Below are 22,885 nucleotides of genomic sequence, written 5' to 3' on the forward strand. Positions count from 1 at the left end.
AACATAATTATTTCTATTGAAAGGCTAACTTCCAAACACACACACATATCTAAACATGTTTTAACATGTTTCTCAATTCAGAAGGGCACATCTGATTTAGAGTCTACAGGTTTCAGAGGTACTAAAATGGTTGAAGGATTTAACAGAGGGATCTTACTAGGCAACTCAATTGAGAGTTTCTTGAGTGAACTGGCATCCTCTGTGGAAAAAACACAGTTGTGATTGAAATGAATGAGCATAAATTAAACTATAGTGGTTGGATGAATAATGTGTCTACACCAGTGGTTCTCAACCTGTGGTACAGTGGTACGCGGAGGAATCTGGCATATAACAAATATATATATATATATATTTTTTACATTTTCCTCCGAGTCCTGCATGAACTGTGCATAGACTGTATTTTAACATTGGTCATATGGTGGTACTACTCAGAGAGCCAACTATTTTCTCAGGTGGTACTTGGTGGAAAAACATTGAGAACCACTGTTCACCATTGTTCATTTGACCAGGTGGTGGATATTTACCATTGAATATAAGCTCAGAGAAGCAGCTTTCTGATTGGCTGCATTTTTACGCTAACCCAAAGTACATTTTCCAAACAATCCAAACTTGTCCTTGAAAGGCTTTTCTCTTGTAAAACCAAGATGAAGTGTTGAGATCACTACTAGTAAAGCTAAACGGTTTTGTTTTGTGTAGCACAAAACACAAATTGATGCTTTATCAGCAGTTTTGGTAAATTTCTGGTCAACAATATCAAACTGCCCTTTGACAACATATGCAAAGACATTTAGCAGTATTCATCTTTCGTAGATAGATTTTTTTGAACAATTTTGAACAATTGTTTCCATGTGCATTAATATGCATGTTCACATTTAGCAACCATGTATTTATTTGCATAATATATACATGTGAAATATCATTTTCACATCCACACCTTTATTTGACATGAGTAAATAAAGGTTGATGCGCTTGTAGGAGTACATGTAAAAAACACTCAATGATGACATGTTTTTTAGTGCACAGGGTGTTGATGACATACATCAGAATTGTAACAAATTTGACATACAAATACGGTACATAAGAATAAATACAGTTTTAACCGTGGAGTAGATTTGAGCATATGCCTTTTTGTTACTAGATGTTGTTATTTTAGAAGAGTCAAATACTAACCAATACCTGTAAAGCTGAAATATTGTTGGATTAAACTTAATTTGCTGTCTTTAGATTGCCAAGATATAGCTTATCAACTAAGATACCCGTAACTTGTGATTCAATCTTAAAATACTTTAACACACCTCTGAAAATGTGGTGATGGGAGTTGATTTGAGCCTTAGGGAGTAGTAATGTTTTGCTTTTGCTTTTTATGAGTACCAACCTGCATGGGGTTTTAGGGATGGGGTAGTGGCTGCAGCAGCATCATCATCTGCAATAAAAGTGTCATTGACAAATAGACCCACCTATCAAAAAGCTCCATATCCATCACTGACAGGTCAAAAAGATAAAGACTAGAAGGCCTATAAGGCTCAATAGTCTTTAAATGGAGCAGGACATGCAGCTCCTAGACAGGAAGAATGGACCAAAAATATCAACCTATGTTAACTTAACTACTCTGTCTCAACGATGAAACAATGTAGGAGCGTGAGCATGAATGCTCATTAAACTTCTCAAGCGGCCAAAGCAAAAAGCAAAGCTCTTTAGCAATATTGCATGCAGACAACACATCATAAGCAGCAGATGCAACCAACATTCACAAAAAATGCCAAGCCAACAAAAGCATGACGATTCCTGTGTATCTTCAGTGATTCTCAGAATGTTTTCTCTTAAAACCAATTCATTCATACTAACCTGAAGATACTACAGACAACACAGCTGGCCGCCTTATCAACACTATTTAGTGTGATACAAGAGTCACCCTGCATACAAATGCCTTGTCAATACTTAATATTTTCTTATTTATTGGTATACATTCGTTCCAATATTTATTCGGACATCTGAAAACTCAGACACTGAACCATAAAGTCCTCTGATGCAAGTTGATATATATTCTTTATTCTTGAAGATCTACACACAATTAATGTCATGTAACAAATGCTAGGTCAACGCATGCATCCCACTGGTAAGAGTGACATCCATAATATTCTTATCAGGAAAGTAAAGATATCTATTAGCTTTCAACATCACAGATCATTGGGCCAAACACATTGAGTTTTCAGACTCTGCCTGCTCTTTGACCCCAACCCCACCAGGCTGTGGTTGGTTTGTGTTAGTCTCGGTGGGGCTTGGCTCCTGAGCCTCCACAGCCTGTAATGGCTCAGGCTCTGAGGGCTCTGGTTTCTTCCCATCAGTCTCTACTGGCTCTTTCCCATCTGCTACAGCCTCTGTACAGCAGACAAAGCGCCAGGCTAGAGCAGCAAGCTTGGTGCTCAACCGCTGGTAGTCTTGCAATACAATGCTTGCTCAACAAGGTGGTATACATGGCTAATGACCAGATAGCTGCAATTGTAATTGGCAAAATTAAAAGGATTTTTATATAAGATTAATAATCTACAACCATGCTAGCGGTTCTATAAAGCTTTCTTACATTTGTTCCCTGAGCTAAATGCTAACATGCTGATGGGCAGTACTTACAATGTTTCCGATGTTCACCATCTTAATATAGGGTCTGAGCATGCTGATGTTTACTAATTGGCTGCATTCCACAACAGATGGTCTGCTGACGCTTACATGTATGGGAATATCATTGGTTTCTAACCAAAATGTGTTTAATCGTATATAATTATATTTATTTTGAAGCACCAATGTAGTATGCCATTGTGTCATGTTTTGATCAGGTGCACCAAAGAAGCATCTATCTGGTCATTGCATATCCATACAGTACAGAGAGTAAGGAGGTAGGAATTAACTGACTCACTGATTGCTTGTACCATTACATTTTGACAGCTAGCCTTTGACAAGAGCCATACATCAGTAAAGCCAAACCTCACCAATCCCTCGATACATCCTGTGTGTTGAATTGCTGTGAGTCACTATCAGCACCAAGCATCAAAGCAAATGCAGGTAGAGCAGTGCAAGCATGTGTAATAATGCACAGTTAGTGGGATGGTGTTACAGCTAACCAAATTAAACTTTTTGTGCAAATAAATGAAAACATGCTGAGCAATTATACCTACACAACAAAAATGCAGTTTCACACCTTTCAGGGTGATTTAAGTGAGAAAGGAAGTGTGGTACACACCAAACAAACTTGTGATGTAAGTGTGATGCGCAGAAATAAGCCAGCATTACCCACCTGTTGGTGGAGAAACCTCCAGGGTAATCTCAGGTAGGGGCATGGCACCATTACTCACTGGGGCAACACTTTCTAAACATGTGACAAATATAGTGGTGGATGGAACAGCTGCTTTTTATAAGCACAACGCTTTAGCATCTGCAATGCCTCTCTCAGTCTCGCACTCAAACATACACTCCAAAGCCAACACACACAAACAGACAGACACACACACAAATATGTACCAACTCACACATCTACACCCACTGGACGTTGACCTTCACATTTGGTCACATTGAGTCACATCTTTTCAGACCATACTCACATTTGATACAACACATGAAAACAACGCATTGTTATACTATTGTCCTGCTTATAAATACACAAAATGTGCTGTTAATATATCAAGATTAAGATTATGCAAATGACATTCAGATTTACAATTGTAGTCCACATTAATAAGCGCACACCTGCATGGGGTGTTGGGGATGGGGTAGTGGCTGCAGCAGAATCCTCATCTGCAATTATGGTGTAAATGATATATAGACCCACCTATCAAAAAGCTCAAAATCTGTCACTGCCAGGCCAAAAAGGCAAAAGGCCTGGAAGGATTAAAACGCCATTGATTTCATGCAAGACAAGTCTTTAAATGGAGTATGCAGCTCTTGGATAGGGAGAACAATACCCAAATATTAAGCGATGATTGGAGCCTAACATATCTGAACAATAAAACAATGTAGGAGCATGTATGCTCATTAGTGCAAGCTTCTCAAGCCGCTGTTCCTAACAGACTGTCTCTTAAGCATTTTGGCGTGCAGAAAACATATCATAAAAACAGCTGGCCACCTTATCAACACTTTATTTAGGTATGATGCTATAATTTAAAGACTTGCATACAAATGGCTTTACCCCCCGTTCGCCAAGTCAGTACTTCAATTTGTAATCCTTATTTATCGGTTTATATTCATGCCTATTTCTTAAGACATCTGACAACACAGACACTGGACCATGACGTCCTCAGGTGTAAGTATGTTTTTTATTTATTCATAAAGGTCTACATGCAATTACATACGGCCCTAAGAGAATAAGAGGACTGTTTTTCAAAGCAAATGGTATGTCAACAAATGACTCCAACTAGTAAGAGTGAAGTCCAGAGCATTCTTATCAGGAAAGTAAAGATATCTCTCAACTTTCAGCATTACAGATCATTGGGCCATGCTGCTGAGCCATGTAGTGTGCAACTGACATGACTTGTAAGACTTGCAGGACTTGTTTCAGTAGTGTTTAAGGTGAAAGAGCTATAGAATGGGACTTATTGATGTTAAGAAGCATACTTACCAGTTGGTGGGAGGGAGCAAGGACCCTCTTCCTTAACAGTAGAGTGTTCAGACTCTGCCTGCTCTTTGACCCCAACCCCACCAGGCTGTGGTTGGTTTGTGTTAGTCTCGGTGGGGCTTGGCTCCTGAGCCTCCACAGCCTGTAATGGCTCAGGCTCTGAGGGCTCTGGTTTCTTCCCATCAGTCTCTACTGGCTCTTTCCCATCTGCTACAGCCTCTGTACAGCAGACAAAGCGCCAGGCTAGAGCAGCAAGCTTGGTGCACAACCGCTGGTAGTCTTGCAATACAATGCTTGCTCAACAAGGTGGTATACATGGCTAATGACCAGATAGCCGCAATTCTAATTGGTGTCATTTAAGGAAGTTGATTTTAAACTATAGATTATACAACAATGCTATTGGATTTGTCAGACTTGATGATATGAAAACCACATTTATTTTAATCAAGTCCAACATATATTTAATTATATAAGCACCAATGTGGTATGCTTTCTTGTGTCATGTTTTCATTGGGTGCACCAGAGGAGCATTTATCTGGTCATTGCATATCTATACTGTAAAGATATTAAGCAGGGAGGGATTTACTGACTCATACATTATGTAGGACATTGTATGATTGTTTATCCCATTACATTTAGAAAGTTAGCCTTTGTTGAATACAGTCAACAGTCAGTAAAACTCAACATCCCTAAGCCTTCTATTGCTCCTGTGTGATGAATTACTGTCACACAGTTTCACAAAGACAGACAGCAACAGTATGAGTCGCTATCAGCACCAAGCATCAAAGCATATGCAGGTAGAGCAGTGCAAGCATGTGGATATATACACAGTTAGTGGGGAGGTGATCCTAAAGCTAACCTAATTAACTTTTTTCGCAAACAAACTGTGTGTTGGGCAATCAAACCTGCACAACAAGAACGCATCTTCACACCTTTCAGATGGATTTAAGTGATAACAAGAACAAAATGGTTGCACACACCAAAGAACATGTGATGTCACTGTGAAGTGCAAACTAATGCAACACTCTGGGGCAAGTGAAGAGGTCGTCAGGGTTACCCACCTGTCGGTGGAGAAACCTCCAGGGTAATCTCAGGTAGGGGCATGGCACCGTTACTCTCTGGTGCAACACTTTCTGAACATGTGACAAATATAGTGGTGGATGGAACAGCTGCTTTTTATAAGCACAAAGCTTCAGCATCTGCAATGCCTCTCTCAGTCTCGGACTTAAACATACACTCCAAAACCAACACACGCAAACTGTCCTACGAACTCACCAATATCTACCAACTTGCACATCTACACCCACCTGCCTGCCGTTTGACCCCCACTCTCTATCACAGTGAATCAGAACTTTTCACACCATTCTCACCATTGATACAAAACTGAAAAACAATGTATTGTAAGACTATTTTCCTGCTTATTAATTTGCGAAATGTACTGTTAATATGTCAAGATTACGATTATGCTACTGACGTTGAGGTTTCACAATTGTAATGCACATTAATAAGCACACACCTGCATGGGGTGTTGGGGATGGGGTAGTGGCAACCGCAGCATCATCATCTGCAATAAAAAAGTAATTGATAAATACACCCACCTATCAAAAAGCTCAAAATCAGTCACTGCCGGGCAAAAAGGCAAAAGATTGGAAGGCCTAAAAGGGCATTGATCGCATGACATACACATTTTGAAATAGAGTATCCAGCTCTTGGATAGGATGATAAGACAAAACCATCAAGCGTTGATTGGAACCTATGCTGTATGTCTACAAAATAAAACAACATGGGATCATAGCTGCTCAATACTGCAAGATCTTCAATCAACCGAAACTAACGACACTGGCTTTGTACCAACTTGGCATACAGAAAACACATCATCTCCCTTTAATCAGCAAGTGCAAACCATACATGCAAAACAAATGCTGATGATCAAGCTTCCAAAAGCTTCCAATCTTCTGTATCTTCCAAGTATCTCGTCTTTCTTACTTGAGTTGCACATTTCTTCTTACAATCAATGTATTCCAACCTGGAGATCGCCTATCAACACTATACAGTATTTCGTGTGAGTGTTCTGCTGATACATTCATATATCTGGATGATATCATTTAAAGACTAACCTTGCGTACACATTGAATCACCTTCAGTTTACCAAGTCAATACTTCAACTTTTAGTCCTTATTTATCGGTCTATAATAGTCCCTATTTCTTAAGACATCTGAAAACTCGGACACTGAACCATGAAGCACTCTGGTGTAAGTATATTTTTTGTAATTCTTATGGGCTCACATGCAATTAGTGTCATGTATGATTTGGAGCACTGTTTTAAAATCTAAATATAGGTTAATGCATGACTTCAAGAGTGAAGTCCATATCATTCTTATCAGGAAAGTAAAGATATCTATTAGCTTTCAGCGTTATAGATCATTGGGCCATGCTGCTGAGCCATGTAGTGTGCAACTGACATGACCTGTAAGACTTTCAGGGCTTGTTTCAGTAGTGTTTAAGGTGAAAGAGCTAGAGGTATAAATATGCAACCCAGTCTCACGGCATGTCGTGTTCACCAACACCATTTTTAATCTATTGATTCGTGTTAACCAACACGATTTGCCCCTTTTTTTTTCGTGTTGCACAGCACGATTTTAAAAGCAATGTATTTCTACTGCCTGCAGCACGTCTTTTTCTCCGGTCGGGTCGTGGGAGACCGGAAGCTGTGTGGTTCATAAAAACATGTTCTTACTCAATATCAAGCCACAGTTATTGCTTTTATTTTAAATCGTATAATTTCGGACTTTTGTTGCCGTTTGTGAGGAAAATAAATGGGGCTCAGACAATAAATGGGGCTCAGAGCCTCAGAATACGGAAATCTGTATTTTTAAATATTGTTTTCCTTCTAATTCGTTATTCTTTTCAAAATAACACACTGTTATTTACTCACCAATAACACATAATTATCCTTGCTTTTATTTATTGGTTTAATTCCATAATCTCGGGCTTTTTTGGTGTCCGTCAGGAACTGAATTTCAAAATAAAAATAACCGGAAACAGACGTAGGCCTATAAGGGACATTTCGAGCATCATTGCGATTGTCAACATTCTGAGTTTAGGATGGCCGAAGACACTACACTACCCATAATCCCCAGCTATCGTTTAGGACTATAGTCCCCGTAAGGTTATGCAGAGCGTCAAACAGCTGTGTGAAATGGAACGAAACCACGCCAGACTATCCAAAACTGGAATCGAACGCCGCCCCAGAACTACACATGCTGGCTATTGTGTTTCGCAAAATGTTCTATGGGACGTCTCTACTGAACGTTTTCGTTTTTCCCACAATTAGAAGTTGCCAGTATTAAACACATTGGTGTTATCAAATGTAAAACATATAATTAATAAATGGGTGAAAATCACTTGTGTCCATAATGCGCAGCATTAATATATAGCATTAATATATACCCACATGACAGGTTAACCTGGTATTTTTACTCCACTGCATTTATTTGAGTTACTTTGCAGATTCTGATTAATTATGTGAAATATAAACAACCCTTAAATCAGACTTTAGTTACACCTGAGTAAAATTCAGGTAAGGTGATTGTCAAGTGCCAACAATCAGGAGAGATATTTGATAGTTGGTGCTTGAGAAGACTAAACATGTATCTGCAATTGACATGAATGGAAACGAGTAATAAAGTATATTCATTACTCGTTATTCTCTACTAATAGTTCATTAAAGACTGTATATTATGGTTATTTTGCACATCCCTTTCAAGATTTTCAAAGGTTTATTGACATATCATTTACACAACTACGGTGTAAGCAATGAATGAAACACTTGGGTCACAGGTTCCTCAACAGTGCATTACAAGACATCTATCAATATGTGTGTACCTCCACCATTAAACATATTCATATTCTGCACATTTCTTATTCTATCAAATACATAAGAGTATAATTCATATGTATAATATCAGTTAAAATAAGTGCTTCAACATAGTTAACATTGCAGGAAAGCAATATATTAGACGTTAAGTACTTTGTCAGGCTTAATATTTATCTGTAGATAGATACCCCCAAAGTGTTTTTCTTATTTAAAAGAAGACCTTAATCTGTTATTTAATGTTTAAATAAAGGTTAATTCGTTTTTCTGTTTTGCACCTCCTCCTATTAATATCTTTGTACATCCTGCACTAAACTGTTTTATTGTAGAGATCACTTATAGTATCTTCTTGATTTTTTATATTCTATATTTCTATCACAGACCTTCTACTTTCCCCCTATGAAAGTATGTACTCTTCATATTTGTATTCAAATATTCAAATAATATTTGATGAAAAAAATATTAAGAGTACATTATTGTTTTTATGTGTTATATTATAACACATAAAAACAATAATTCAATAACGTACTTTTATGGGCTCAGAACAGTCTCATAATACACACATGCGCGCAGAAGGATTCACACTTGTATTTCATGATCCGCACTTGTGTTTTTCAATGCACACACAAATGTATTCCGTTTCATATACATGTAAATAAAATCCAAATACAGAAAAAAGTTGTACATGTGTATTTTTGATCCTCACATATTTGTTTTCCGTTTAAAACCCCTGAACCTGCAAACACAAATAGCTTTCTGTGCACGGATCGCTGTGCATTCGTGTGTGGGTTTTTTGAGACACCCCTGACGGTCAGCCGATTCCTACTTGTAATTATTTCTATCTATAGCCAATCAGATGTCTCCTCAATTCTAAGCCAATCACATGAGCGCGCCCCCACGAGGGTAGATTTCTTGCGTTCATGACGTAGCGCTTCATGTACGCATTTTGCGCAGTCCGGAGCTGACAGCTACATGGAGCCTGCCTGCAGGCGCTAATCTCAGGACACTCTTCACTCTCAGTACAGCGCCACTTTCCGAACAGGAAATGCACGCACATATAAGCCTTTATATTATTAAGGTACAGCGCCACTTTCCAAACCATTGATGAATGCTTGTGTACACAAAAACGGCAGGCAAAACCGTTTTAAATGTGTGTTTTCTGTGTGGCGAATACAGCTGCTTTATTTATGTCTGTATGAAGTTGTTGTGAGTGTGGAGGGAGCAGCTACAGGTTAGTTTAGCCTAATCGATCAGTGCACTACGAAGCCAGTGCTAGACAGTGACCTGTTAACGGGGGGAGCCCCGTCGGTCATTATCGGCCGATATTCACTCTTAATAGTTCGGTCGGTGCTCTCTATAAAGGCCGATCAGGAGAGCTGGATCTGATCGATATGGACATAAACGCGAGTGAAGTGTAACCGGAGTGAAGTGTAACCGGACGCAAGAGAGAGATCAGATCAGCTGCTGAGTCTGACGGAGACACGCTGCTCTGCATGATCACCTGATGCTCCGCCCTCTGTTTAGCGAGCTGACCGGACTGCGCAAAATGCGTATATGAAGTAATCTTACCCTCGTGGGGGCGCGCTCATGTGATTGGCTTAGAATGAAGGAGACATCTGATTGGCTATAGATAGAAAAAATTACAAGTACGAATCGGCTGACCGTCAGGGGAGTCTCAAAAAACCCACACACGAATGCAAAGCGATCCGTGCACAGAAAGCTGTTTGTGTTTGCAGGTTCAGGGGATTTAAACGGGAAACTAATAAGTGAGGATCAAAAATACATATGTAAAACTTTTTTCTGTATTTGGATTTTATTTACATGTATATGAAACGGAATACATTTGTGTGTGCATTGAAAAACACAAGTATGGATCCGGAAATACAAGTTTGAATCCTTCTGTGTGCATGTGTGTATTATGAGACTGTTCTGAGCCCATATACTTTAACCACTAGGCGGTGCACACAAGGTACACACAGCCATAATAACTTTGTATTATTAGTGTAGGACACGTTTTATTCATGCTTTCACATAATTTTACAGCATATTGCTATACTATTTCAGACTCAGTATTTACATTCTTACATTCAAAGAAAATCAGTAATATCTTTGAAAACTACAGTCCTTTTCTATCAGCTGTGCACCATTATGGTGTAAATATAACCTATCTGTGAATTAGATCAAATGTAAAAGTCAGCCGAATTAGTGTTGATACTGCAAGGAGACGTATTGTGGGAAGGGAAATTGAAGATGTTGTTTAATTGTTGAATATATTTATGATCCACGTCAAGTATTCAGTTTCGGCGGCATTTTCTCAGTTTTTCCAAAGGTCTTCTCATCAGGGCTCTATAAATACAGAACTACGGCAGATCTGTAATATACAATGCAGCCGAACCGTGTATTACAATGCCGTTATGTGATGACTTTCAAAGAGAAAAGCAAGAACACTCGGAATTAAGTATTATTTTATTATTTTAAAATGTTTTCCGGATTTCATATCATATAAACACCAAATCCCAGCATGCATTGCGGCTAACACATCCAATAAGCGAGCTTAAAACCATAGCTGAGGATCTTGGGTAATCGCTCGAAATGCCTACGTCTGTTTCAGGTTATTTTTATTTTGAAATTCAGTTCCTGACGGACGCCAAAAAAGCCCGAGATTATGGAATTAAACCAATAAATAAAAGCAAGGATAATTGAGTGTTATTGGTGAGTAAATAACAGTGTGTTATTTTGAAAAGAATAACAAATTAGAAGGAAAAAAAAATACAGATTTCAGTATCCTGAGGCTCTGAGCCCCATTTATTTTCCTCACAGACGGCAACAAAAGTCCGAAATTATACGATTTCAAATAAAAGCAATAACTGTGGCTTGATATTGAATAAGAACATGTTTTTATGAACCACACAGCTTCCGGTCTTCCTCGACCCGACCGGAGAAAAAGACGTGCTGCAGGCAGTAGAAATACATTGCTTTTAAAATCGTGCTGTGCAACACGAAAAAAAGGGGCAAATCGTGTTGATGAACACGAATCAATAGATTAAAAATCGTGTTGGTGAACACGAAATGCCGTGAGACTGGGTTGAAATATGCATTCTGGGAGAGAAATTAGACTTCATGTTTGGACGCATACTTACCAGTTGGTGGGGGGGAGCAAGGACCCTCTTCCTTAACAGTAGAGTGTTCAGACTCTGCCTGCTCTTTGACCCCAACCCCACCAGGCTGTGGTTGGTTTGTGTTAGTCTCGGTGGGGCTTGGCTCCTGAGCCTCCACAGCCTGTAATGGCTCAGGCTTTGAGGGCTCTGGTTTCTTCCCATCAGTCTCTACTGGCTCTTTCCCATCTGCTACAGCCTCTGTACAGCAGACAAAGCGCCAGGCTAGAGCAGCAAGCTTGGTGCACAACCGCTGGTAGTCTTGCAATACAATGCTTGCTCAACAAGGTGGTATACATGGCTAATGACCAGATAGCCGCAATTCTAATTGGTGTCATTTAAGGAAGTTGATTTTAAACTATAGATTATACAACTATGCTATTGGATTTGTCAGGCTTGTTGATATGAAAACCACATTTATTTTAATCAAGTCCAACATATATTTAATTATATAAGCACCAATGTGGTATGCTTTCTTGTGTCATGTTTTCATTGGGTGCACCAGAGGAGCATTTATCTGGTCATTGCATATCTATACTTTAGAGAGATTAAAGATGGCGGAATTTACTGACTTTCACAGTATAAATTAAATGATTTGACTGCTTGTACCATGACATTTAGACAACTGGCTTTTGACGAAAGCCGACAGTAAATAGAACCAAACATCCCCAATCTCTCTATAGCTCAAGTGTGTTGAATAAGTCACACAGTTTCACAAAGGCACAGACAACTGGAGTATAAGTCACTATCAGAATCAAAGCAAATGCAGGCAGAGCAGTGCAGGCATGTGGATATGTACACAGTTAGTGGGGAGGTGATCTGACAGCTAACCTAATTAACATGTTTTGCCAATAACGGTGTGTTGAGCAACCAAACCTATTCAACAAAAATGCAGTTTCATGCCTCAGAGTGATTTGAGTGTCTTCGAGTGAGAAAAAAAACTTTTCACAAACCAAACAAACTCGTGATGTGAGTGTGAAGTGAAAATAACCCAACACTCTGGGGCAAGTGAAGGGGACGTCAAGGTTACCCACCTGTTGGTGGAGAAACCTCCAGGGTAATCTCAGGTAGGGGCATGGCACCGTTACTTTCTGGGGCAACACTTTCTAAGTATGTGACAAATATAGTGGTGGATGGAACAGCTGCTTTTTATAAGCACAAAGCATCTTCAAGGCCTCTCTCAGACTCGAACTTAAACATACACACACAAACAGACATACAAACACACAAATATGTACCAACTCACATCTTAACCCACCTAGTCCTTCAAACTTTATCACACTGAATAACATCATTTCAAACCATTTTCACATTTTATACATTACATTACATCACGTTTTTTTCCCGCTATGTGTTGTTCACAATTGCAATGCCCAGAAATAAAAATACACCATATTCAAATTTTGAAATTATGAACCAGTGCCCCAGTCTTCAAAGATAACACTTAGATCCAGCAGCAATTTTTTTTATTGAATGCTAAAGATAATGGATGGCAATGGTCTTTCTCTTAAAATGTTTTACATAGGAATATTTGTAGGAATATTTGTGATAAGAACCTCAAAACCTGAGGTGTCCTCTCTAACTATGTTGGAGCCTCAAGATGCTGCAGCTCCAAGGTCAAACCCTAGCACCGGCAATAAGCCAATTGAATGCGAGCACCTTGCTCACATGGGGTGTCCCGGGCGTCAGCTGAATCAACAGACAGGGTTTAGCTGGATGGTGAAAGGAATGTCAGAGATGCTGACAGCTTGGTTGTTGCCACAGATCGCTCTGGAGCACAGCAGCAAACCATACTGCCGACTATTGGCTCCACATTTACACTCCTATAAGACTGTATTTGCACATTCACGCCAAGTACAGAGCTGCCATCATCATCTTACTAGTGAAGGGTTGGTATTTATCTGTACACTTGGCAGTTGAATTTTGTGTTAATCCAAAGAGTTGCTATTTAATCTTTTTTTTGATAAAAAAATATATATCTGTATTGTGCATACATAGTGCGGCTATTATCTGCTAGACTGAAAGGCAACATGGGCAGATTGGATGTCTATCATAATCCACTCACCTTCTGGCTGGCCATTCGCCATCTCATCTAAAAGAAGAAAAAACAAACACATCACTTTAAAAACATGATAACGAGATGTCTTGCAGTTTGTCCTAATCCTAAAAATGTTTGTGCCTATTGACTTCTTTATTGATATCCATTTACTGTACCACTAAGCCATATCATCTATGTGTCAGATGGTTGGCTCCTCATGTTTAGACACCATGCTGTCTTAACTGATTATGGTAGGGTTTATTGTGAAATGGCTCCAGACACACCATTTGTATGCCCTCTGCCGCGTCTAGACTTATGAAACTAATGGTGGTGGTGGGGCAGTGTCAGAAACATGTTTGGATATGACATTCAAAACCTGCACCGGGACTCAACGCAGGGCCTAAACAGATCAAAGCACCCATACAGCCATTGGTATGCATGCAGTGATGGGGTTAAATAAGGTACCTCTTTTGTTATCAGTGGGTTAGTGGAGCATATAGTCATGATATGTTGTCATATACTCATGGGAGTATTAGTATGTGGAGCAGCTTAATATCATTGGTCTTGCTCAGATGCGTTTAAATTACTATGTTTAACTTACTAGCCAGACGCCTGATATTGCTCATGTGGAAGTCTCCAATATTCCCTTCACACACCTTGTGGTTAAAAGAAGTCCTAAATTCAGCCAAACTCGAGAAAATAAGGTGCATACTGAGGGGCTCCCTGGAGAAATTCCACAAGATGTGGAACCCCTTCTACAGGTATATACGAGAGCTGGACATGCCGGATGTCTCTGTACAATAGGGTGGTGGACCTGCGGTGTTAAACTGTGATTAGTGGGCGGCTGACTGACCAACAAGTGCTATGTTTTTATTTGATTTTTTTTTCTTTCTTTTTTTCTACTTTTGCATTATGTTATTAATAATGGGCTTAGACTCAGCACCTTTAGTTTTAGATTTTGTTTTTGTTGTTGATTTTTGTCCTGTCACAGTCCATTTTTTGTTTTGTTTTATTTATTTTTCATTTTGTCTTTGTTTTTCGGACTCGAGTCACACTGTTGTCATCCTTACTTGTTTGCCAACTGCTATTGTGCTGTCTGTCTGGCTGTTTGTTTATAAAAAAATAAAATTATTTATGTTGATAATACACATAACATTAAACAAGTTGCCTCAGTAATCCTCTACTGCAAACCCTCTGCTCACCTTGGTCCTCACTCAGTGAATGAAAAACTTTAAACAAAACAGTTACATGGCAGTATGCAACTAGATAATGAGACAAGGCAAACTTTCCCTAGCATCTTATATTTACAAAGTAATTGAAAGAGTATACACAAGTTACGTGAGGGAATATGATTAGAAGAAGAAGAAGATGGACCTTTATTGATTAAGGCACAATACAGCCTGCTCATGCAAGTGTTTAGTGTTTCGGTATAATCCAACGCTTAACTAAATATCCCAAAACTTAGGCTGGTTTATTGTCTACTCTTAACATAAATCAAGAGAAAGAACACTGGCCCGACATGCAGTTGTGTGTACAATGGGAACAAGCGTAGCAACATTAGAAAACTACTCAAGCTCACTGTAGTTCAGGTAAGGCCTCTGAAGCTCACTGTAGTTCAGGTAAGGCCTCTGAAGCTCACTGTAGTTCAGGTAAGGCCTCTGAAGCTCACTGTAGTTCAGGTAAGGCCTCTGAAGCTCACTGTAGTTCAGGTAAGGCCTCTGTTCTTTTCCTTTTTGGGGATTCCTACGGCCCCATAGCCCATTATATCCAAACCAAGTCCACAAAAAGCCAATTTGTCACAGCCTGTTGTCCCAAAACCAAAACATAATAATAATAATAAATTTAATTTCAAAGCGCTTATTCAGGTGCTCAAAGACGCTTTAGAGTGGTTTGATAAAACATGATAAAATAGAGAATAAGTAAATATTAAAACAGCAACACAACATAATTCACAAATTAAAAGCCAGTCTGAAGAGGTGTGTTTTGGTCAGTGTTTTGAAAGTGCGGGGGTCGGTGCAGTCTCCGATGTGTTGTGGGAGGGAGTTATTATTATTATTATTATTAATCAGAGAGCCCATTGCTAAAAAAATACAAACTTTGAGGCAAGACCCAGTGTTAGTGTGAAGTCCTGTGTAAGGAGTATTCTCTAGAACCAACATCTTAAGGAATGCTAATAATTAATGACATTTCATTATCTAAATATGTTGACATTAACCTGTAGCCTGTATTTGAGACTTAAACCTCTTCTTTGTGTACCTTTAGATGCAAAGAAACCATTCTTCCCTTCAAAGAGAGACTCTTTCTCTCTTTGGTTTCTCCCTGGCAGCTATTTGCAGCCATCTATGAATACTGCAACACTTATCCATGTATGTCCATTGACTATGCACCATTTTGACAGCCATGCCTCCATCTCAAACGATTGCTTCCTAGCATTCCTCTTCAAAACTAGCTGCCTTCACTCATCACATCAAAACAATGTATTGCTGGCCACTGGGCCAAAATCCTGCAGGGTCACATCATGCACCCGAGAATAAGACTTTATGTCTCATCTTCATTGAGATAATGAGAGTGGAGAAAGGTTTTGTTTCACCTCTGAGGACTCCCAGCGTAGCTGACAAGGCTGCAGGTATTTCAGCTGTTCCCCCTGCTGGCGTGCAGACAGAAGAGCTCACCGAGGCTCGGTCGTGAGCCGAACTGCCGGCAGCTTAATTTTCTAACAGAGACCTTCATTGCTTGAATAACCCTACATTCATGATGCTGTTATTCCTTGTCGTGGGACTTTATTTTTTATTCTGGTTAGAAAGGAACTTTAACAAGTAACGTATGTGTCTTTAAGTGTCTGAGGAGAGATTGCAGCTGTTCTGGGGCAGCAATTAGCTGCTGAGAGGCTTTCCCCAGTGTATCTTACCATGGGTTTGATTTATGAGATCGTATTCTGTAACACAAAGCAACTGAGTCAGAGGACAGAGCCCAGGGAGAGTGACAAACCTTAGAGACAGTAAATATCATGAGGTGAAGACAAGGGCTTGTTCACAACTGAAACCTGAAGCTGAGTGGCAGCGAGGACAGTACTCTAAGGCCTCTGGGGACCAGGTTAGAAGTTTAATGGGCGAGGCGTCTGACCTCTGAACAATCCAACCTGAACTGAGGGTGCAAGGGAGTTGTCTGTTTTGGTGTGTGGCACAGGAAAAGGAGGAGGGGTTTGGCGGCGGTGGAGGGAGATGGCAGGAAACAAGGGATGGGGATTAAAAGTGCACTCATTCTGAACTATTCCAGGGACAAGAATCCAGGTCCCAAGAGATCTGCGAGCGACTCAGCCAGTCCGTCATATCTGGTCCGGACTTTTTAAAGGCTTGACAGTGGGGTGACTAAAACAACAGCCCTGGCCTCCTTCTCTTCAGCTGTTCAGACTCATTTAAAGAACAATACTTTTCTACTCTCATTTATCTGCTGCTCTTGGCTATGCAGCAGCTATTTATGGGTAGTGTGTGTAGCAGACTGGCATCTGCTGCCTCTATTTCGCCACAGCTTTGTCTTTGAGGGGATTAGTGATGTTTGTGGCAGTGGATGGACACAATGTACACGTTGACAGAACAATATAAGAGATGAAGGCCAAGCTGAACTTAATATTGTTTCTTGTTATGGCTTTTGTGGCTGCCTACATTTTCTTGACCATTAACAAGCCATCTGGGTATAAAGGGTAAACCTGGATGGGAGAAATAGGATTATGGAGCGTTCCTTTTCCCAATGTATAAAGGCAATACAAGAGCGCCCATTAACCAAATCTTGAAAATGCAATTTTCTTTCAGCTAATATTATTTATATAGACCAAAAGCGCAAATGTGTCTCAAAGGGAACTCCACATCCTTAGTTGGTTCAAATAAGAAAATCCTTGCCCCAAAAAATCTTGGGTAAAAACAGTAACGCTCAAGGTTCTTTCTTCCAGGAAAAACAAGGAATAGATATCTTGTGTGGAGAGTATTATGTTCACATCTATGTGCAAATCAAGGTGTCAGGAAAAACTACAGGCAGATCACAGGTCCCGAGGATAACACGTTTATTAAAAACTTGTATCAACTCACACTAGGAAGGCTTCCAAGATGAAAACAAAATGTTCCAATTCCTTTACATGGGCATATCTGGGTCTACAGCAGACCCCCCCACCCCCCAAAAAAAGAGCTCGGCTAATGCAGAGGGTGGGAGTAATACCATATCGTAATGACAGACATGAGCGGATTAAAAGGGAATGTTGATGGACATGATGGTACAGATGAGTGAGAGTTGTGGAAGAGAGGGGATGGGTTAATGCTGTGTGTGGCTTGAATTAGGAGTCGAATTAGGTGCAGGGGGAAAGTTTGACGGGTGGAATCGCATCAATCAGAAGAAAGACAGACAATAAACATTTGTTATACAACCCGGCCCTCGCTCAAATTGCATCATCCTTCATAGGTCTTTGCTTGTGTTCAACTCTTCGCTCATCAACATTCCTACGCTGATCTTCATCATCTTGTCTTTCTCCAGCTGGACCACAAAGAATAATGCAGTATGCCAGCCCCTAGCCCCCCCCCCCCCCCCCCCCCACAACAATAGTATTTGCTCATGGACCTTAAATCCTCCCTTGCAGCCCAGGATGGTAGAAACACGCATGCATCAGTAATACAATACCACTGTCAAAGTCACATTGAGGATTCCTACGGACAAGCTGGCCATAGTGATGCAGTCGTCTGACTGTGCTCCCCTCAAACTAAATATAAATATAAATATACCAAGCCAATCACAAAATAATCTAAAGGTTTTTTTTGCTATCAAATTATTACAAGCCTCAAGTAGGCTTTGTTGGATCTTTCTTTTACATGCTTTGATCTTACATGCACACAAACTATGGGAGCCCCTACCTTTCTTTGTGGGCTCTGGCATCTTGCGCCTCGTCCCAAGAAAAAAGCGTCAAGAAGTCAAAAGAAGCAGGTAGGTGTCTTTAGAGTAATGTGACTCTAGAGGAGGCCAGGTAAGGCGTAGAAACCCCTCTCTTCCAGGAAGGAGAAAGATGATGAAAGGACAGAAGACGAAAAAATCTCAAAGACTCTTTCGGACCAGAGTGATGGGAGATGAGAGAGCACAGAGATACAGTTTGAAATCTCACTGGGGGAGCAAAGGAGGACCAGTGATAGATCCAGGAGGGACAGGCTTTAAGGCCTTATATAGAGAGGTGGCATGCTCCTCCTCTCTGTAGTGGTTGCTATATCACTGTCCCCTACCCACCGGCTGCTGTGCCAGCTTTTAAGAAGAGAAGAAGAAAAGTTTAAGTACATTTTATAATGCTGGATTATATACAATATATTAGTTTTGTAGTTAGAGCAGTTGGATTTAAACTTAAATAATGTCATTTTTGCAGAGCCCATATTTCTACAAAATGTCATGAAACAGAATAGTTGGACATTTGGAAAAAAATGAATTTGTTATCTTGAGAGTTAGGTAAGCAGATAGCTTATTCCGATAGCATTCTCATGGGTGTCCATTAAATAGAAAGCTGCAGCTGGTCATCTTGTTTTACACAACAATTTGAAACACGATAAACAGATAGCCCAGCTCTGTCAAAATCTTCACACCAGCTCCATCAAAGTCAGTTAAAAAATGTGTTTTTATTGTATTAGTTTCATCCATATGTCACTGTATACGCAACAACGTGAGTAATTCAGCATTGCTCAAAATGTCAGTGTCATTTAAGGATACATTTGTAGTCATTGTTTCCAGATTCCCCCCTCGGGATCAGGGTGAGGGCTGTCAGCAGGGCATGAGAGGTGAGTATCCTTAATGCACTACAGAAGCAGGGGAAGAGGGAGGACATCAGCAGGTGGGCTTTATAAATACAGTGTTGTCATAGTCACAGGTCGGATGCTGATGTAATACTCTACTACAACTGATTGACAACATGTACAATCTGAACAAGTTATATAAAAAGTTTGAGAGGGAATGCTGCGACATGCCACAGATATCCCTTTTCCAGGGGGAATGCTGTCCAAGGAAAGCAGGCTTTTTAAACTGGCAAATAAATAGTGAGGAGATGACTGGGCGGTGTTTATACAGTATGGCCTATACTGAGAAAGCTGCCATAGACCTTGACATTGATGTTGCTGCTTTGGTCCTAATTCATCTTTTTAGCACGTCAAATCACAAGTGATAAATCAGATGTGGTTTCCGATCAAAGGTTGCGAAGATTAAACAACAAGGCTGCTGGATTTGGACGGGCTCCAGCAAGCCTGGACGGTACCAGGTGTCTGCAGAGAATCTAACAATATCTTTACCACTTTAGCATGTTAATGATCTGAACATGGAAGTGCACTTAAAACATTCACATTTAAATCCTCAGACAAGCCAATAGGACAGTCAAGACAAGGCACGGCTCTATTTTAGGGGCCGTAGATAATGTCTGTGCACAGGAATGCCGCCTATATCCACTCTCAGATATTTGCCTGAACAATCATAGCAAGGCCCTCAAAATGAGTCACATGCAGGCGAACACATGATGTGGAAGTTTTTAATGAAGAAGTTTCGTACATGACTTTTTGTATGTGGCCTTTCTTGGTAACAGACACTCATAGCTCAGTTCACCCATTTATAACCCGCAGTGGGCACCAGCAGTAAATACTAGGCTTAGGGAGGTATCATGTGGGTCTGCTACAAACAGCACAAAACCATTTGGTATTCCCCGGGATGGCCGAGGGTTCACATCACAGAGGCGATTTAGCCATGAGGTCACACCGCAGGGAAAGGGAAAGGAGGCAGAGGGGCTTTGAGATGGACTACACTGACACCCTCTGGATCTTTGCAGCCAGACACAGATTGTACATAAAGGAAAACAGGCGAAGAGGCACATTAGTCTCAGTGGGAATCTACTCAATGGGAGACCTGAACTGCCTTTTGAGATTTATGTTGACCAGTATAATTACTATGTGGTTGGTTGAGAAATAAATCTACTATTGATTTTAGATAATTTGTATATTACTGATCTAAACACGTACTGACATGTTATTTATATAATGTGGTTTTTCTTTTCTTATTATTGTAATATTAATGTTTTACGGCATGTTTTATGTATGCCGGAAATCATAGAAAATATGAATAAATGATGATAAGGGTTAGGGTTAGTCAATTCAATTGCAATATTATACAGTATATAAAAACTACTTTAGAGACGTATTGCTGAATTCAACTTTGTTTCCATCTATACTGTTGTTTTATAGTCTTATACATATTAATAATAGACAATCTAATCCTTATACTGTACTTCAAAATATAGTGTGGCTGACATGTTATCTTTTACCTTGACATACTAAACATAGAATTAGCCTTTATCTATATCAGCTAAGAACAATTCTTACCTGAAATAATATAAAAACACAATAAAATGATGACAGCTTTGCAAGAGTGAAATATGTTTTTTATTTATTATTTACACCATAAACTCAATGCATGTACTATCTAAAAAGAACAGTTTTTTGCTCACAATATTGACACACTGGAAAGTGTTAGCTTTTAGATTAAATATAAGGACAAAAAAGGAGGTTTATATATATGACGTGAAAATGAGCTACACAACATCTAGTCCACCCTACAGATCACCACGTTAACACTTCCGCAGTAACATCAGTGTCTCTTGGCTGAATTGGTAGGTGAGCTTCTTCTTCACCTTGAAGATCTCTCCGGACCGGGCGTAGTTCCTCAGGGCGCGGGACATCTTCTGGTAGGTCATGGGCCTCTTGTTGCCCTTCCTCTGTCCCCACAGCGCCGCCACCTGGTCCTTGTTGGTGGAGGAGAAGCGGAAAACGCCGGCCGATGCTGGCACCCAGGACACGCAGTGGGCCATGTTCGGATCCTCCAACATCTCAAACAGAAAGTGAAAGAGGCGCACCTTTCCGCCTGCAACCATGGAGCAAACAGTAAGTGGCTACACCTGATAGGGATTTAGAAGAGGGCATTTTGGAATATAACAGCAGCTGTGCCACTTTAAAACAGTTGGTGTTGTTACAGTTAATCATTTCCTCAAATACAACAATTCCCAGAAAATCTCCACATCGATGGATGCCTTTCAGTGGAGAGGGTATGGCTGTAAACACTGCGGTTGTCTGATAGATATGTAAAAAACACCACAGAGCTAAGCCATGCACAGCTTAATTGTTTTTTTTTTACAGTAAAGGGAAGGTCTCTTGGTATTGTTTCCCCAGGCTACTAGCAACCAGAGCAATAACAGTATCTAGTGACCAAAAAAAGGAGAACTCACCACTCCCCGCTGTGTGTTTGGTTGCTTGTGTTGTTGATACAAAGTGTGGCAGTGACCCACGCTCAAACAATGTTGCTGTCGTGTTGTGGCTGAGAGCATGTGGGGCGACGTGTGCAAGCAGAGGTCCATGTTTGATGATCTTTGATAAAGAAAAACAAGGATACATTTTGCACATTTGACTAAATTATAAATACAGGTGCCTTATGAGGAAAAAACATTGTAATGCTTACAGGTGGCTCATAACACATCCAGCGCTGCTCGCACGGTTCTGCTTCCAGAGTGGAACATCTTTCATCAACAGGCGCACCTGCAAACCAATACACATCGTCCACTGTAAAAAGCAAACATGAAGATTAAGTTCATCATAGGTGTGTAGGTGTTGTAGTTTCCTTTCCCAGGCGTTCCTCTTACCTTTTTCTGCAGCATGTTGTCTGTAGTACTCCTCTAGGAACTCTAGGATCACCTCCAAATCTGATTGAGACTCCTGGTAAGAATTCTGATGAATACAAAATAAATCAGCTTTGAATACCTAATAACAATAACATTTTGCCTTGGAATTATATTTTAAGGTAATACTTCATATCATCCTTTACCATTGCTGTTGAATGCAGTACAGTCCTTGCAGTTTGGCAAATTTCACAAAACTGACTTTGAGACGCTCAAGTGCAGACTCTTATTATACCCCCCACAGCAGCGGGGCTTTCTGCATAACACCAGACGTTTGCTACCCAATGCTCACAGGAACAATGACCACCATCCCACAAAGCCCCATCACCGGCACCAGTCAACCCATCAACAAAGCCTCCCAGCACTGACCACATCCTCCCCGCTGAAGCAGATAAGACCGGGCCTGAAGGCAGCGTCTACACAACGCTCTCTTTTCAGGAAAAACACACTTGCTGCCACATTTTTCCTCACAGGATGTGTCTTAATTTCA

General features: G+C 40.2%; 2 protein-coding genes across 28 annotated transcripts in view; both read right to left on the reverse strand.

Moving 5' to 3' along the window:
• Nucleotides 1-18,854, reverse strand: part of mybpc1 (myosin binding protein C1) — a 35,014-nt gene extending 16,160 nt beyond the window's left edge. For 2 of the 27 annotated variants that reach the window (XM_034112537.2, XM_071201708.1), the window contains exons 1-10: nucleotides 18,566-18,854; nucleotides 13,698-13,724; nucleotides 12,667-12,738; nucleotides 11,618-11,833; nucleotides 6,120-6,167; nucleotides 5,665-5,736; nucleotides 4,607-4,822; nucleotides 3,290-3,361; nucleotides 1,376-1,423; nucleotides 158-199 (exon numbers count right to left, since the gene is read on the reverse strand). In XM_034112537.2, the coding sequence (XP_033968428.1) occupies nucleotides 158-199; nucleotides 1,376-1,423; nucleotides 3,290-3,361; nucleotides 4,607-4,822; nucleotides 5,665-5,736; nucleotides 6,120-6,167; nucleotides 11,618-11,833; nucleotides 12,667-12,738; nucleotides 13,698-13,724; nucleotides 18,566-18,587 (835 nt within the window). In that variant the 5' untranslated portion in view covers nucleotides 18,588-18,854. Of the gene's footprint in view, nucleotides 1-157; nucleotides 200-1,375; nucleotides 1,424-3,289; nucleotides 3,362-3,738; nucleotides 3,776-4,606; nucleotides 4,823-5,664; nucleotides 5,737-6,119; nucleotides 6,168-11,617; nucleotides 11,834-12,666; nucleotides 12,739-13,697; nucleotides 13,725-18,565 lie in introns of those variants that run through there. The other 25 variants (XM_071201709.1, XM_071201706.1, XM_071201712.1 and 22 more) reach the window with 23 other exon arrangements.
• A 2,278-nt stretch (nucleotides 18,855-21,132) lies between these two features.
• Nucleotides 21,133-22,729, reverse strand: spi2 (Spi-2 proto-oncogene). Its single transcript, XM_034074721.1, has 5 exons — nucleotides 22,542-22,729; nucleotides 22,360-22,444; nucleotides 22,179-22,279; nucleotides 21,949-22,087; nucleotides 21,133-21,587 (listed from the first exon to the last, which is right to left on the reverse strand). Exons 1-5 carry the CDS (start codon nucleotides 22,542-22,544, stop codon nucleotides 21,295-21,297), a joined length of 621 nt encoding a protein of 206 aa, XP_033930612.1. The 5' UTR covers nucleotides 22,545-22,729; the 3' UTR covers nucleotides 21,133-21,294.
• Between the last annotated feature and the right edge of the window lie 156 nt (nucleotides 22,730-22,885).

This window comes from Pseudochaenichthys georgianus, chromosome 23, assembly GCF_902827115.2.
Source record: "Pseudochaenichthys georgianus chromosome 23, fPseGeo1.2, whole genome shotgun sequence".
NCBI classification, from domain to species: Eukaryota; Metazoa; Chordata; class Actinopteri; order Perciformes; family Channichthyidae; genus Pseudochaenichthys; species Pseudochaenichthys georgianus.